Source organism: Panthera leo, chromosome B2 (genome assembly GCF_018350215.1).
Source record: "Panthera leo isolate Ple1 chromosome B2, P.leo_Ple1_pat1.1, whole genome shotgun sequence".
In the NCBI taxonomy this organism is placed as follows: domain Eukaryota; kingdom Metazoa; phylum Chordata; class Mammalia; order Carnivora; family Felidae; genus Panthera; species Panthera leo.
Window position 1 is genome coordinate 17,934,465 of NC_056683.1, and position 15,551 is coordinate 17,950,015.

General features: G+C 46.2%; 1 protein-coding gene across 2 annotated transcripts in view; it reads right to left on the reverse strand.

The window, feature by feature from the left end:
* Positions 1 to 15,551, reverse strand: part of GCNT2 (glucosaminyl (N-acetyl) transferase 2 (I blood group)) — an 81,946-nt gene that overhangs the window by 44,126 nt on the left and 22,269 nt on the right. The window contains exon 2 of one of the 2 annotated variants that reach the window (XM_042937922.1): positions 9,351 to 10,109. The exons of the other annotated variant lie outside the window; for it this stretch is intronic. Within the exon in view, the coding sequence (XP_042793856.1) occupies positions 9,351 to 10,109 (759 nt within the window). The remainder of the gene's footprint in view (positions 1 to 9,350; positions 10,110 to 15,551) is intronic. 2 annotated transcript variants of the gene reach the window in all.

Here is a 15,551-nt window from a genome sequence, read left to right on the forward strand (position 1 = left end):
CGGATGAATGGGTAGAGAAGAAGCTGTGTCTAGATACAACGGAATATGAATCAGCTGTAAACAAGAATGAACTCTTGCCGTTTGCAATGACATGGGTGGAGCTAGAGTGTATTATGCTAAACAAAATAAGTCAGTCAAAGGAAGATAAATACCGTATGATTTCACTCATATGTGGAATTTAAGAAACAAAACAAATGAGCAAAGGGGGAAAAAAAAGAGAGAGAGAGAGGGAAAGCAAGAAACAGACTCTTACCCATAGAGAACAAATTGGTGGTTACCAGAGGGGAGGTGGTGGGGGGATGGGTGAAATAGGAGATAGGGATTAAGGAGGGCATTTGTTGTGACAAGCACCAGCTGCTGTAGGGAAGTGTTGGGAGAGAGAAATATATACATTTACACAATAAACGTATACGATGCATTTACCTAAATGTATCGTATAAATGTACACATATACAATAAATGTACATATTTATACAATAAACGTACAATAAATCCAATTCAAAGAACTGTACACATCTTATAGGGAGTCTAGGTTGCAAAGTCAGGGTGTAAAGAGGAGATGACACACAGTCAAAATTCCTCTGGAGAAATCCCTGGGGAACGTGCCACATTAAGACGACACAGAGTCTCCCGAATTCCAACATGGCCAATTTTCCCTCTCATCTTGATCTAGATGGTAGTTTCTTCTAACGAGCCCCAGACGAAGAAGTTGGCTGGAACTGAGGAACTCTGTGTTATGAGATGTACACGGTTATCATTAACGTTAGAGAGCCATGGGGACGAAGACCCATCATGGGAATAAACAGAATCCACCTCGGGCTCACTCGAAACCCCAGACAAATTGCATGGAATGGAAGGCAGGGTGGGATGGCCCAAACCATTTAAATTTACCCACCGTGTGGGCCTGTGTGTGCCCATGTGTGCGTGCATACAGTTGAGTTTGTGCAAGTTGAACGAATAAAAGTTGAGACTCCATTGTGTTGAGCATTGCTCACGTATCAGGGGTTGTGTTAGGTGTAAAGGAAACAAAAATTATCAGGTGTAGCTTCTACCTTTGAAGCTCAGTCTCAAAGTCCGCTGGGAACACAAACACAGCACTACAAGACTAATAATAGTACAGTGTGATATGGGAGGAGTGAGTCCATGGCAGTGAGAATTAGGAAAGTCTTTTTAGAGAGTGACCGTAAGTTGACTCTTACAAGAAAGGCCCATGTCAGTCAAGTGAGGGAGAAGGAGAAAAAGCCCAGAAGATCGTGGCAGGGCAACCGGCATGAGTGAGGCAGGGACGGTGGAAGTGGCACATTTGGGACTCACAAGTCACCCAGGTAGAGCTGGAGTACAGCATGGGATGGGGCACATAGCGAGAGAAGGTGCTGGAAAGCCTAAGAGACCAGACGGCAATGAGTGCCCTGCACTCAGTGAAGGGGCTAGGACATCGTGTTGGAGGTGATGAGGATCCGCCTGAAGGTTTTCAAGGAGAGAGATGATCACATGATCAATTTTTATAAATGTCATCCTTGTCACTATGGAGATGGATGAAAGCAGGCTGAGAATAGTCAGGGAAAATACATTGACCCTTGAATAACGGCAGGTGTTAGAGGTGCCAACCCCTTGTGCAGGAGAAAATCCACACATAATACTTTTTTTAATGTTTATTTATTTTTTGAGACAGAGAGAGAGAGAGAGAGAGAGAGAGAGAGAGAGAGGATGAGTGGGGGAGAGGCAGAGAGAGAGGGAGACACAGAATCCAAAGCAGGCTCCAGGCTCTGAGCTGTCAGCACAGAGCATGATGCGGGGCTCGAACTCACGAACCGCGAGATCATGACCTGAGCTGAGGTTGGACGCTTAACGGACTGAGTCACCCAGGCGCGCCCCACATAACCCTTGACTCCCCCAGAACGTAAGTACCAGTAGCCTACTGTTGATTGGAAGCCTTACCAATGACAAACAGCCAATGAACACATATTTTGTATATCATATGTATCATGGACTGTGTTGTGACAATGAAGTAAGCTAGACAAAAGAAAATGTTAGGAAGAAAATCATAAAGAAAAGAAAATACATTTATAGGGCTCTATTGTAAAAAAAACAAACAAATACCTGTAACTGGACCCACGCAGTTCAAACCCGTGTGGTTCACAGGTTTGCTGTAATTAGAAACGAGACGAGGGGCACCTGGTGGGGGGGGTGTAGTCGGTTAGGCATCCGACTCTTGATCTCGACTCAGGTCATGATCCTGCGGTTTGCGAGTTCAAGCCCCACGTTGGGCTCTGCTCTGACGGTGTAGAGCCCGCTTGGGATTCCGTGTCTCCCTCCCTCTCTGCCCCTCCCCTGCTTGTGTGTGCTCTCTCTCCCTCTCTCAAAATAAACCAATAAACTTTAAAAAAGAAGAAAGAAAGAAGAAAGAAAGAAAGAAAGAAAGAAAGAAAGAAAGAAAGAAAGAAAGAAAGAAACAAGACTACTGTAGGAGACAAGAGAAGACAGATGGCGGCACCAGAAACAGAGAGGAGGCTGACAGCCAGGTTCAGTTTATTGACTGTTCAGTCTGTAGTCAGCGCTATGCCAAAAACTTACACGCATCGCCTTGCTGCTTCTGCCAGTAACACCTATGAAGGTGGGGTGGCCAGGTCACATCGTCCCCGTGGCCGTCATACGAGGTGCCCACCTCAGTTCATGTACCACGTCCACTGAGAAGGCTTCCCCGACTCACCCCATTCAAAGCAGATCCTTTTCCATATCAGCCTGTGTTCTCTGCAGAGCACTTAACAGAATCTCTAATTATCTTATCTGTCTGCTTTTTATTATCTGTGTCCCACGTCTAGAACATACACTCCACGAGAGCAGGGGTCTTATTTGTTTCATTCACTACTGTATCCCAGTACTTAGCACGGTATCTAGGTGCTCAACATTTATTAAATGATGACATTTTATAGATATTTATTACAGACGGCCTTTTAGAGGCGAAGGCCAGAATCACAACAATAACAACGATAAAAATTAACGCTTAAAATATGGGCTGGGCAACAGTCCAACTCATTGAAGCCTCACGTATTTGATACAAAATTATTATTTTCCGCATTACAGATGGGAAACTGAGGTCCCCAAATTCAGGTCACTGATCCGAGGTCACCCAGCTTGTAAACGGCAAAGCAGGGATTCAAATGCAGGCAGTTTGGCTCCAGGCTCCACGCTTTCACCACCTTGGCTTTGCTACTTGAAGACTGGGCTTTTGTATAAACACCGGGTCATGTGGCTGGGATGGGGCAGCTAGGATTCCAGCCTGGCTCTCCCCAACTCTTGGAACCCAAGCTCCAGGGAAAGCCAGATCCCCCAGGATGGGGCAGTGAGAACGACGGAGAGAGAGAACCCAGCCTGCAGGGAAGAGCTAGAAGAGGACACACAAAGGCGACTGTGTAAGTTGTGTTCTGAGTGCGTTGGATTTGCGGTGCTCCTTGTATCCACTCTATCCTTCACTGTGCCTCCTGCTTTTGGAGCAGAGCATGTTCCTCAGCCCTTCCGATTCCCTCTTCGCCTCTCGGTAAAATGGCGAAATGTGCGTTTCAATACTGACCAGACGAGATTCTTGAGAAGATTAAGCTGAGATAATGCAGACCCAGATGGGGCAGATGGGCAGTCCCCTCCTCTTTCCTGGACCTCCTGCTCACACAAAAAAGCCCCGAGTTCCAGAAAGAGGGGCCAACCATCCAGATGACTTAGGGAACAAGAGAGAATATTTTTGGGTGGTTCCCATTATACATCATTCCTCAAGCTCGACAAGACTCAGAATCCGCTAAGGTTCATCTTCTGGACACTTGCAGTTTTTGCAATAATTAATGAAGGATTCATAAAACCAGGTATAATTTAATCTAAATGTGTAACACAGATCTTATCTCTCCTTCCTCTAGAAATTTCTTTTTCTTTTTTTGTTTTTAAATTTCTTGCTAGGTTATATGAAATACTTGTCTTTGCGTAAGTCACATATTTTCATCTTAGTTTCTCTTCTGCAAAATGGGGATGGTAGCCTTCCTTTTACAGGGGTCTTGTAAGGATTAGACGAGATCCTGCGTAAGTACTTTTGCAAAATAAGTACTATCCAAACATAACAAAGAAACATTATTAAAAATGTTTTTATGAGACAGAAGGGGTATGTTTATTGAGATGACACCACTTCCACAGAAGTAATTTAATTAGTATTCTCTAAGTTACGATTGTTCAAGGGCTTAAAGCTTTAGGTCTTAACCTGAATCTTGCCCTTCTAATACCAGATGGAGATGTTCATTAACACTCTACCTACAAGACAAGGAACGATTTTGCAGTGGGGAGCGTCCTTTAGTCTGACCAGCGTCACCCTAAGGAACCATCTTCAACTGTAGCCTGCCCCTTGGGAAAGTGACCCAACAAAGGCTCGTCAGTATCCTTCACCCCCTCGATTTGGTTAGGTATAGTGATTGGCACCAAGCAGGACAAATACGAGGTCTCCCCTAAACTTGTTGCTAGAACTCTCAGGAAAAAGACTCTCTTGTCCCCTAAGAGTGCCAACTGTCAGAACCAAGAAACGAGAGCTACTTGTGGCCATCTCTGACTGCAGGTGGGGGGAGTCTGTCTGAATGGGGCCACCACAGGCAGGGAGAGTGACCAACTTGGCCCAATTCACCTGGGGCTTTCCTGGTTGTAGCACTGGGAGTCCCATCCTGGGACCCCCGCCCCCCCACTTTTAGCTCTGGACAAAGAGACAGGTTTTCACACCACAGAGAGACCATCTGGCAGACAGAGTCCTGAATTCCTGAATATGTTGTTTCCACTCTTGATCCAGATTTTTTGGAGTCCTTTCTTGGGCATCTCAATTCTGTGACCCGATAGGCTCTTGCGTCTATTTAAGCAACTTTGAGTTGTGTTTCTGTTGCTTGCCACTTAAAGAGTCATAGCACATTCCCAAAGAATGTGCACATATAAATAAAACTCAGCGTTAAAAAAGCAAAATAAATCGAAGTAGGAAACACGCTATTTTTAGGTTTGAAAAATGAGGAAATGCGACCATGCGGTCACTGCTGAGGTTGAGATAATTTATTTGAAGAAGGGGCTCTGAAAAAAAAATGTATACAAATGGAAAAAGGAAGAGAGGCAAACGAAAACATTCTTATGGAGGAAAAACCTCACGGCATGAGAAAGGTCAGAGTAATGAATGCACGAGCAAAAATTCAAAAGAATAAACTTACACAGTGAGAAGGGGGGGAAAGTATAGCTGGAAAAAAAAGTAACAGTTTTGCCTTTTCCATTAGGGATGGACTGGCCCTGAAGTGTGACCAGAAGACAATTTAGCCATGGGAATGGACTGTAAGAAACAAGCCTAGCGGCTGTTTCTGTGGGTACTGAGCAATTTCACAAGATTTAAAGCAAAAATCGAAATGGCCTCTAACATTCCACCATGGGGCAGGGAGGCCAAAGACAATGCTATAGGAATAACCAGAAAAGCTAGAGAAAATGGTGGTTTCTTAAGGTGACACAAATGATTACAAAGATCTGATGAGTTAGAAAATCTAACCATGCACCAGAATTCAAGGTGGACTATTGGCTCTCTGTTTGTGCTCCTGGAGGGTTTCCTTTGAGAATATGGCCAGAAGGGAGAGGTCTAGACCATCTGTCTCTCCAAGAGCCACACGGAATGGGCTGATAGCCGCTCCACCTGGCCTCCCCTGAAGAAGGATGTGAGACTGGGGCCTCTTACCCGGAGAGACTCTTTTTGGCCTGTTTTAGCACCATTTCTTTTTTTTTTTTTTAATCTTTATTTCTTTTTGAGAGAGAGACAGTGTGTGAGCAGGGAAGGAGCAGAGAGAGAGAGAGAGACAGAGAGAAAGAATGCAAAGCAGTCTCCAGGTTCTGAGCTGTCAGCACAGAGCCCGACGCGGGGCTTGAAATCACGAACTGTGAGATCATGACCTGAGCTGAAGTGGGACGCTCAACCCACTGAGCCACCCAGGTGCCCCTAGCACCATTTCTAATTCTAATGCAGATTGGAACAAGCCTAAGGGTTGAAGACCAAGAAAGAAATCATTTTCTCAATTAGAAACACAACTTGAAAAAAAAAAAAAAAATCCAGGTGAAGCTACGTAATTCAGTGCTACCTCTGTGAATATTCTTTCTATTGAGTCTCATAAACTATTTTCACTTGGTTTTCTGATGTCATGTAACGGTAGGGTACTAGTCATTTCCTTGGTCCTATGACAACTGTGGGTGATTTGGGGAAGCTGATGTACCTGTGCATGGTATTTCTAACACAACCACTTTAAGTTAGGGTGTTAGGTAGAAGAGAGAAGGAACTTTTGAGACAGGAAAGGAACAACACTATTTGTAGTTGCACGTTTTGCAAAAACGATGTTGACACCGTACTTACTGAAGGACTTTTCCTCTTATAACATGACATCGAACATAGAAGAGCTGGGGCACCTGGGTGGCTCAGTTGGTTAAGAGTCTGACTCTTGATTTTGGCTCAGGTCATGATCCCAGGGTTGTGAGACTGAGCCCTGCGTGGGGCTCCGTTCTCGTGGAGCCTGCTTAAGAGTCTCTCTCTCCCTCCGTCCCTCCCCTGCTCACATGCACTCTTTCTCTCTCTCAAAAAAAAAAAAAAAAAAAAAGAGCTGATATGGTTAAAAGCTATCTGGTAATGAAGGACCAGACTCACATCCCAAATCTTAAGTCCCAAAGGAGACTCAAGCATAAAATCCTGGAGTTACTTGAGGGTATGATTGGATTTTACATTGCCTTTGAAGATGGAGATATCCAACACGGGCTAGAGCATTTGAAGATACTTATTTAATTTAATTTATTTATTTAGAGAGAGAAAGAGAGAGCATGAACAAGGGAGGGGCAGAGAGAAAAGGAAAGAGAGAGAATCCCAAGCAGGCTCTGCACTGTCAGCAAGGAGCCCTACCTGGAGCTCGAACTCATGGACCCATGAAATCATGAGCTGGGCTGAAACCAAGAGTTAGATGCTTAACCAACTGAGCCACCCAGGCACCCGATGATTGTTTTTTTTTTTTTTTTTAATACCTTGCAATTCATGAAGGCCCACGTACAAGCAGGATATCCTTCTGCTTTCTCCCTAAACCAGAATGCCATCCCGCATGTAAGAAAGGAAGGAAGCAAAGCCACAGGAGACGTCACATTATCCTGAAAAGCATCCCTTGTAGAATCAGATCTGACAGACCACTGACCCTGGACCATGCTTGCTTTTCTCCCTGGAGGATGCTCTTGGTGGAGCTCTCACCTCCGAAGGAGATGGAATGCATTTGCCGAGGCTAATGGGCAACCGGGAATCTAGACTCACCAGCATTTCCACCTTCCTACAAATTCCTCATAGCTGTATGTGCAGTGTTCATGTCGTTCTGGGCATTGAGTCTTCCTCGAGGAGAGGCAAAGGCAGAGATGAAGGGGGTCTTCTTACCTGGGCTCTCATTTGGTAGCTGGGGAGATATGAGGCTCCAAGAGATTATGTGATTTACATGGAGCCATACTATCTCTCTGAGAAGGCAGAAGCCAGCATACCATACCACAGCCTATAGCAAAAATGGTTTCCTTTCCTCTGCCTATCTACATATCAGTCTTGGTCTCCTATCTTGTCTATTTTTCTAGGGCTGGAAAATGGGGGAGGGGGGGGAAGATTCTTTTTTTCCCTTGGTTTTCTCTTTCTTTATTTACTTTGAGAGGAAGAGAGAGAGTGCGGGAGGGGCAGAGAGAGAGACAGACAGACAGACAGAGAGAATTCCAAGCAGGCCCTGCTCTAACAGCGAGGAGCCCAACTCGGGGCTCAATGCGGGGTCTCACTCGTGGCTCAATCCCAGGAACTGTGAGATCATGACCTGAGCTGAAACCAAGAGACAGACACTCAACTGACTGAGCCACTCAGGCGACCCTCCTTGGTTTTCTTATATTGATTTGACATTGAGAAGACTGATCATCCATCTGTCACAGTAACCAGACATTTAACCCCAGCCTAAATACGTGTTTTTCTTCTTTCAAGATGTGACGATTCAGGCTTTGTTAAGAAATGCCTTCATCTCAGACCAGATGTAAGGAACCGCATGGCTGGTACCAAATGTTATAAATCAAAAGGGAATAGTGAAAAAAGGAAGGGATAAATACTGAAATGTGAAAATCAGCCTCTAAGTACTGAGTCCCTCCCAAATTATATGACAATGATGGAAACAACAGACAGAAGGTGGAAAGATGGCGGCCGTACGGAGAGGGAGGCCAGGAAAGACAGAGGGCACAGTACAAGAGCAAACCCTGTTCCCCAAGCCAGTCGCCCTGAGATTCAGAGCCCAAACGTGGTATTTTCCAGAGAATGCTGGCATGTTTATTGCCCAGCAGGCCCTGCCCTGCAGCCTGGGAGGACCTACCAGTGTTTCCAACTTGGCAGGCCCCCAAAACCAGAACAATGATTGTTTTTCTCCTGCTATAATAATGCTGTTGAGTTCATCAGAGGTCCATTTTGTATTTTTCATGGAGACCAAAGCTTGAGATTTCCTGCAGAAGAGATTCTATCATGTTTCATGTAGTTTTAAAAAGAATCCATCTGGTTCATTAGTAAAGGTGGAAATGTTTTGATGAGAAAAGAAGGAGCTGTTCCTAGAATCTCATTCTTGAGCTAAAGCAAAATGTATTTTCTTTTCCAAAAGAAAAAAAAAACCCTACCCGTGTGATACGGTATACACATGAGTCCAACCATTTCTCAACTCGCCGGGTCTGAGGGAGACAACTCTGGTGTAAAACTTCATGCTTGGCCATTCGTTCATTCACTCACTCACTTATCTAATATATATTTATTGACCATTTACTATCTGTTCTAAGCACTGAGGATGCTTAGCAGTTAACAAGATAGGAAAATGACCCCAACTTCGCACAGCTAATAATGCAGAGGAGGCCAAGAACAACCTCATACAAAGACGTCAATGTGATTATTCCAAGGGGTGATACACCCTTTGAAGGAAGAATAAGGGGAGTGGTCAGCTCATATCTGGCTGATGGATGGGGTAGGAAGGAGAAGTGCTGGCAAGAGAGGGTCTGGCAAATTTGGGGGAAAGAAAGAACACCACTATGGACTGACAACAGCGATACCTATTGTGGTAAAGATTTAGTAAGATGAACGCAAAAGAACACGATCAGTTGTAAAGCCATACCTCTGAAAGGTATTCCTTGGCCGTGCTAGAACCTGATTCTGCATCCAGAAAGGATCAGAGAGAACTACAGATGTTCCCTTTCATCTTGCACATCTACTAAAAGGGAGCAGGCTCTCGAACGGCCTTTCCAAGTACGGCACGCTGCTGTCCCCTGAAACACGGCGTCGCACATACCTGGGATCCTGTTGAGCGTCACCCAGAAATGCTCATCAGGACTGAAAGTATCTTTGGACCACCGGAGCAAGTCGACCGCCCGCGGGTCACGGAGGACAAAGTCGGTAAACTCTCTTGATAGAGCCACGTAGGCAGAGCCGAAGTAAATGGTGAGGTTATGGGGAGGAGGTGATTTCAACGCCGTGGTTCTGATCACATAAGAAAGCTCTTTGCCCAGGTGCTCCCGGTGGACGTATTTAGTCCGTCCAATGGCGTGGGCTGGGGGCAGCACCCCCGGGGTAATGTTTTTCCCTTTAAATCCTTTCAGATACCGGACTATCTCCTTGTTGGTTTTCAGGGGGAAATCTTGCCCACACGTGTTGATGGCGTACCTCCATGGGACCTTGGAGGCCGCAAGATCTTTGACGCAGTTCATGTCGGCCTGGAGCCTGGAAATCCCCCCATAGACCACTGGCTCCATTCTAGAAGCCAGAAAAGCATTTGGGAAGCAGCTCAGTAATTGTTCCACCGCGCCTTTAAATTCAACTGTCGCCTTTTCATCCACGTGAACACAGTAGACATTCTGAGGCATGTAAATCGCTCTAAAGAGCCTTGCAAAGGTATCGAAATGGTGATGGATGACCATTATATACGCCAAAGGAAATTCAGCTTCTTCTTTAGACAGAGGGGCTGTGATGTAGTGGCTTTGGGTCAGGTATTCCCTGCAAGAAGACTTGTCTTGTATCCTCAGTTTGTTTCTCCACAGGAAAGGCGTTCTGCCTTTGATAAAGGATGTGCAAACCTGAGTCAGCATCCAAGTGTCTGAATTATTTAGCCTCTGGAAGCCCGGCTCTCCCCCGAACCCAAATACGTAGAGCACGATAAAAAGGACGACGCAGGAAACAGAAACTACGAAGAGGTAACGCATGGATGAAGGCAGCATGCCTCCCGGAGGAGCAGGTTGTCAACGACGGGCAAAATCTGCCAGGCCTCCCCCAAGCTTACTTCTCCCTCTGCGTTCTTATTCTGGCACATACTCCGGGAACTCCTAGCCTGAAGGACGCGCTGGGAATCGATCCCCTTTCAGGCCGGGAAGTCCCGCTGCTGGCTCCGGCCCCCCCACCCCCGTGCTGATACTAGCAACCGGTCCGCCTCGCGGTCTCTGCTTCTCAAACCGCCTTTGTCTAAAGCCCAGCAGCAGGTTCCAGAAGCCCGGCCTTTCCCCTCCCTCCGCTTCCCTGCCCGCATCTGCTGGCTGTGGCCCTAAAACACCGGCAACTTCTTTCCCCTGCGGATTTCGTCTCTCAGATCTCTTTTCTTTCAGTTCCCATGTGTTTCCCGCACCACGCCCCCCCCCCCCAGCCTCCCCCCTCCCCCCTCCCCCGCTTGTTATTGCCATTCAGGGAATTAGCACAGTGAAAGGCAAAGCTGAAATGTGTTCTGGCAGGCGTGCCGTTTCCTGCTGGCCATCCACGGGCTGCCGGGTTATCCCCTCCTGTGGCTCGTGGCAATCCCCCCTTCCAGGGGTCCCCCCACTCTTCCAGGTGACGCGGCCTCCATGCTCAAATGCTTTAAGGAAAACAACCAATGCTTTAATGACAAAAGTGACTGAGGTGACAGAGATCTAAAATGAAAAAAAACAACATCATCCATCCTGGCTTTCCGGCCCCGCCCTACCTTTTTCTAAAACCAGAGATCACAGGACTTCCAGTCCTGGGGGGAATCTGACAGCGCAGGCTCCTGGTCCTGTGACTCATAGGTGAGGTGCCATGAGGTGCCAGCCACACCCCCTCAACCCCCCCCCCACCCCCCCCCCCCACCCCCCCACCCCCCCCCCCCCCCCCACCCCCCCCCCCCCCACCCCCCGCCTCCACCGGCTTACGGCATCCACTGCGGGCTTGTCACAGAATGTTGGGGTCACAGAACAAGTCCCCAGCTGCACCCCCTGATTTCCTTAAAGCCCTAGAGCTCCACCGGAAAGAACTTGAATCCTGGCCACAAGTGACGTTCAGATTCCGGGACCCCAGGGCGGGGGGAGGGGTCACTCAAGTTTTAAACACCCAGAGAACATCATCTAATACTCAGATACATCCTTTATATCGGCTCAGTCGGATACTGACCACCTAGGATGGACGCGATTTCCTCCAACCTGTAAATAGCAGTGTTTTGGGTAAAGAATATCAAGCTCTTCGACTTAGAAGTTTCTTGTCTTCAACCCTTCACTTTCCCACCAGCTGTTTTTTTTTTTTTTTAATATAGATGAATATATTTTATTTCAAATGACTTTGGAAATGCCAGTTCAACCACTGAATGCCTTCCCATCTCTCCTTGCTCTCTGAATTCAGAACCCCAGTCCCTCCACCCTGTGGCATTAACTCACAATGCACATTGAGCCCCCACCCCGTGAAGAAATGATGCCCTCCAAGGTGCCTTCTCTCCTTCCTCTGGAAAAGCCTCTACACTGCTATTAATGGAACTAATAGGACAATATGCTGATTCCTTGCTTTGGCCCGGGTAGGAAAACAAATGTGAGCCCCCGCGATACGAAACCACCCTGCTCCAAGTAAATGCCACGTCATTTCCTGAACACAGTGGTTTTTTTGTTTTTGTTTTTGTTTTTGTTTTCAAGTCAGCTCGACGCCCAACGCCGGGCTCGAACTCACAAGCCCAGAGCCCAAGAGTCACATGCTCCACCAACTGAGCCCTGTAGTTTTCTTTCTGCCAGTGTCCATTGTTCCCATTTTTTATTCTTCCAACTTATACCTTATTTTCCTCTCTCCTTTACTAAATCCTCCCCGTTCTTGAAGACCTGCCACAGATAAACTCCATGTAGAACCCACCTTCAGATTTTTAGGCCAAGCGGAAAAGAGAAAAGGTAACCCTTATGCGGGTAAAGCAGATGAGTCTAATTCTCAGTGTCTTCCATGGAATAGAGCAAAGAAAATGATGGAGAGCGCATGATAATGGAAAGCTCAGTGACGAGCTTCTCTTCTTCCAAATGCCTTTAAAGATTAGCTTATTGTATATTTTATTTCAAAACAACAGAGAGTAATTTCAGCATCTCGTTTGGCAAAGCCTCTTGGCTTAGAGTGAATATTAATGCATTTGCAGTCTGACAAAGTGTTCAGGGTACAGACGCATAACTTAATCAGGCCAACAGAATCTGTTTACATTGCTGTTTCCAACTGGCCGATAACACAGGGTTTCAGATCTACACAGGCTTAGGGGACAGACTTTAATGCCATTATATTAAGAAATAAACACACACCAGCCAAATTAGGAGCGATCCTAATGTTTCTGTATTCAATCTATTACCTCGAATGGCATTGTTTGCGTGTTAAACATATAGCTGTTTTTCCTCTCTGCCCTTTCGGCTGTCATTGGGCCAATTTGCCCCCCCGCCCCCGATTCTGGTATTTAGAAAAAAAAAAAAAAAGCTCACAGGAGAACCTTTTAAGAAACTTCATGTTGCAATAGAGAAAGGCTGTACCTGTTACCTTTCCCTCCTAATAGGCCAGAAGACCTGCTTACTCAGAACACACACCACGGTGTGTGTTTTCACTACTGAGACTGAACAGCTCAGCCTTCCTTCCCTACACACCTTTGACTACAGGCAGGGACCGGTTTGGCACCTGCAAGCCTAGCAACCAAACCTTGGGGCTCCTTTGGAAGCAGTTATTCCCGAACCAGCCAATTAATCAGGCTAGACGTGTTGACTCTCCCCTGGGGCCACATTCAGAGCCTGCTCTTCATTCCATTCAGCAGTTTTTATTTTCTGTACATTATTTAAGAATTTTTCCAGCTATGGAGCTGTCCAGAACCCAGCTCCAAAATGAAGAGGGTATCCCTTTATTTGAAATGATAGAAGACTCAGAATCTCTATGAAATAAAGAAATAGGGGCTCCTGGGTGGCTCAGTTGGTTAAGTGACCGACTTCAGCTCAGGTCATGATCTCAGGTTGTGAGTTTGAGCCCCGCGTCAGGCTCTGTGCTGACCACTCAGAGCCTGGAGCCTGCTTCCCATTCTGTGTCTCCCTCTCTCTCTGCCCCTCCCCTGCTCATGCTCTCTCTCTCTCTCTCTCTCTCTGTCTCAAAAATAAATATAAATATTAAAAAAAAATTTTTTTTTTTAATAATCAAAGAGGTGAAAGAGTATCCTCTGACATCCCAGCACTGATCGGCTTCCCATGTGAAGGGGGAGACATAAAGAGGGCTGAGCTGAAGACAGTGGCACAACAGAAATTGTGGCTAACCAGGCAGTCGTAAAAGACCTTGCATGAAGCACTTGGCCTTCATCTTGCTGCAAAGGAACACCACCAAAGACATTTTTAGGTGGAGGAGTGTTCCCAGGCAACACGTGCCAACAGGAGAACAGGAGGAAGGGCGAGAGCAAAATAATCCAAGGTGAGAAGTTTACATCAGCCCATAAACGCTTACGTTTATAATGATAATATAATCACGTTAATAATGATAATAATCAGAGCACCTGGGTGGCTCAGTGGGTTAAGTGTCTGACTCTTGATTTCAGCTCAGGTCACGATCTCAGGGCTCGTGGCTTTGAACCCTGCGTCTGGCTGTGCGCCGAAGGTGTGGGGCCTGCTTGGGATTCTCTCTCTCCCCCCTCTCTCTGCCCCTCCCCCGCTTGTGCACATGCACACGGGCTCTCTCTCTGTCTTAAAAGAAATAAATAAAAACATTAAAAAAATAAAGTGTTTAAAAAATAATAATTGTAAATAAAGCCTCTGAAAGTATGAGGTAAAGGTGCTGGCTACACCTTAATTAAGTGTCTTCTAGAAACAAGTCCAAGGCTTTAATGAACCAGAACATCAGATATGGCATCTTTTGAGTTTTTCCTTAAATCAAGAAATGCAGATAGAAGGATTTAAAGTCCCAGGGTCGCTAAGAAATTAGTGGAAAGTGTAGACTTGCTTTTTCATTCCCTCAACGTTGTAATGTAGAAATGTGAATGTTACCTTATTTATACTATTTACCTGTTTGTATGTGTTGAATGAATGAATGAAAGACCACACCCCCCCCCATGGTTCCAGGTGCTCATGGGTAAATGCGCTCTTAGCTGGAACTGGGAACAGAACAACTGGTGTCTTTTATTTTGACACACAAAAACTGACCAGATTGATTGACCAGAGAGATTAAACGATATTTAAAAACCCACAACTTTCAATCAAATTTCTGTGGGAAACCATGCAAGATGTGTTTTCATTCGAATATCAAGAAGGGGTGCCCACTCACCCCCACAATATTGCTAACAGGTCATGGTGCAAAACTCAGGACACCTGCGTTCTAGTTACTGTTCCACCTTTAACTGATTATATGATCTTGGGCCCCCACTTGCTTCATCTTTAAAAAAAGAAGATGCTCCCGTGGTGCCTGGGTGGCTCAGTCGGTTAAGTGTCTGCCTCCCGGTTTTGGCTCAGGTCATGATCTCATGGTTCGTGAGATCAAGCCCACCATGGGGCTCAGCACTGACAGCACAGAGCCTGTCTCTCTCTCCCTCTTTCTCTGTCTGCCCCTCCCCTACTCTTGTGCTTGTGTGCATTCTCTCTCTCTCTCTCTCTCAAAATAAATAAACTTAAAAAAAAAAAAAAAGGATGTTCTCTATGGTCCCTTTTGGCTAAAATTATGGCCCTTTGAGCCGTAATTCAGGATGTGAAAGGTGAGTCCACAAAGCAGCAGTGACGAATCCAGGAAGTGTGAAGTATGGCCCCATCCCGCAGGAGATCGTCTCCTCGCTAGGCTTCAAAATACATTTAGCAGAAAATACATAACCAATGAAACATCGAAGACTATGGATCCGTTCCAAACAAGAGGGTAGCCACTAAACGTAGGGGGTGCTCAGAGGAGAAAAAGCTCCCTAGAAGCTGGGATGGTGAGAAAGCGCCTCCAACGTGTGTGTTCCTACACTCAGAATCTGGAGAAGGCATTCATTCCAGTTGGAGACGTTACAGGAGGGAGCAGGAACGCAAAAACAGGAAAGCCCGATGTGGAGAAATTTCCCAGGCAGAGTTGTGAATCTAGAACCTCACGGGCTGAGCAGCACATAAAACCTTCCTATCAGTGAACCGCGACCTCAGAGTACCAGTCGTAGCTAGAAGGTGACCTGTAGGACGGCAGGGACATCTCCCCCCTGTTCCTACCGTGGTCCGGCAACTCCAAGGGTCTTCCCTTTGTGTTACAGCCGGCGGGCCATTGGGCACACACTGCG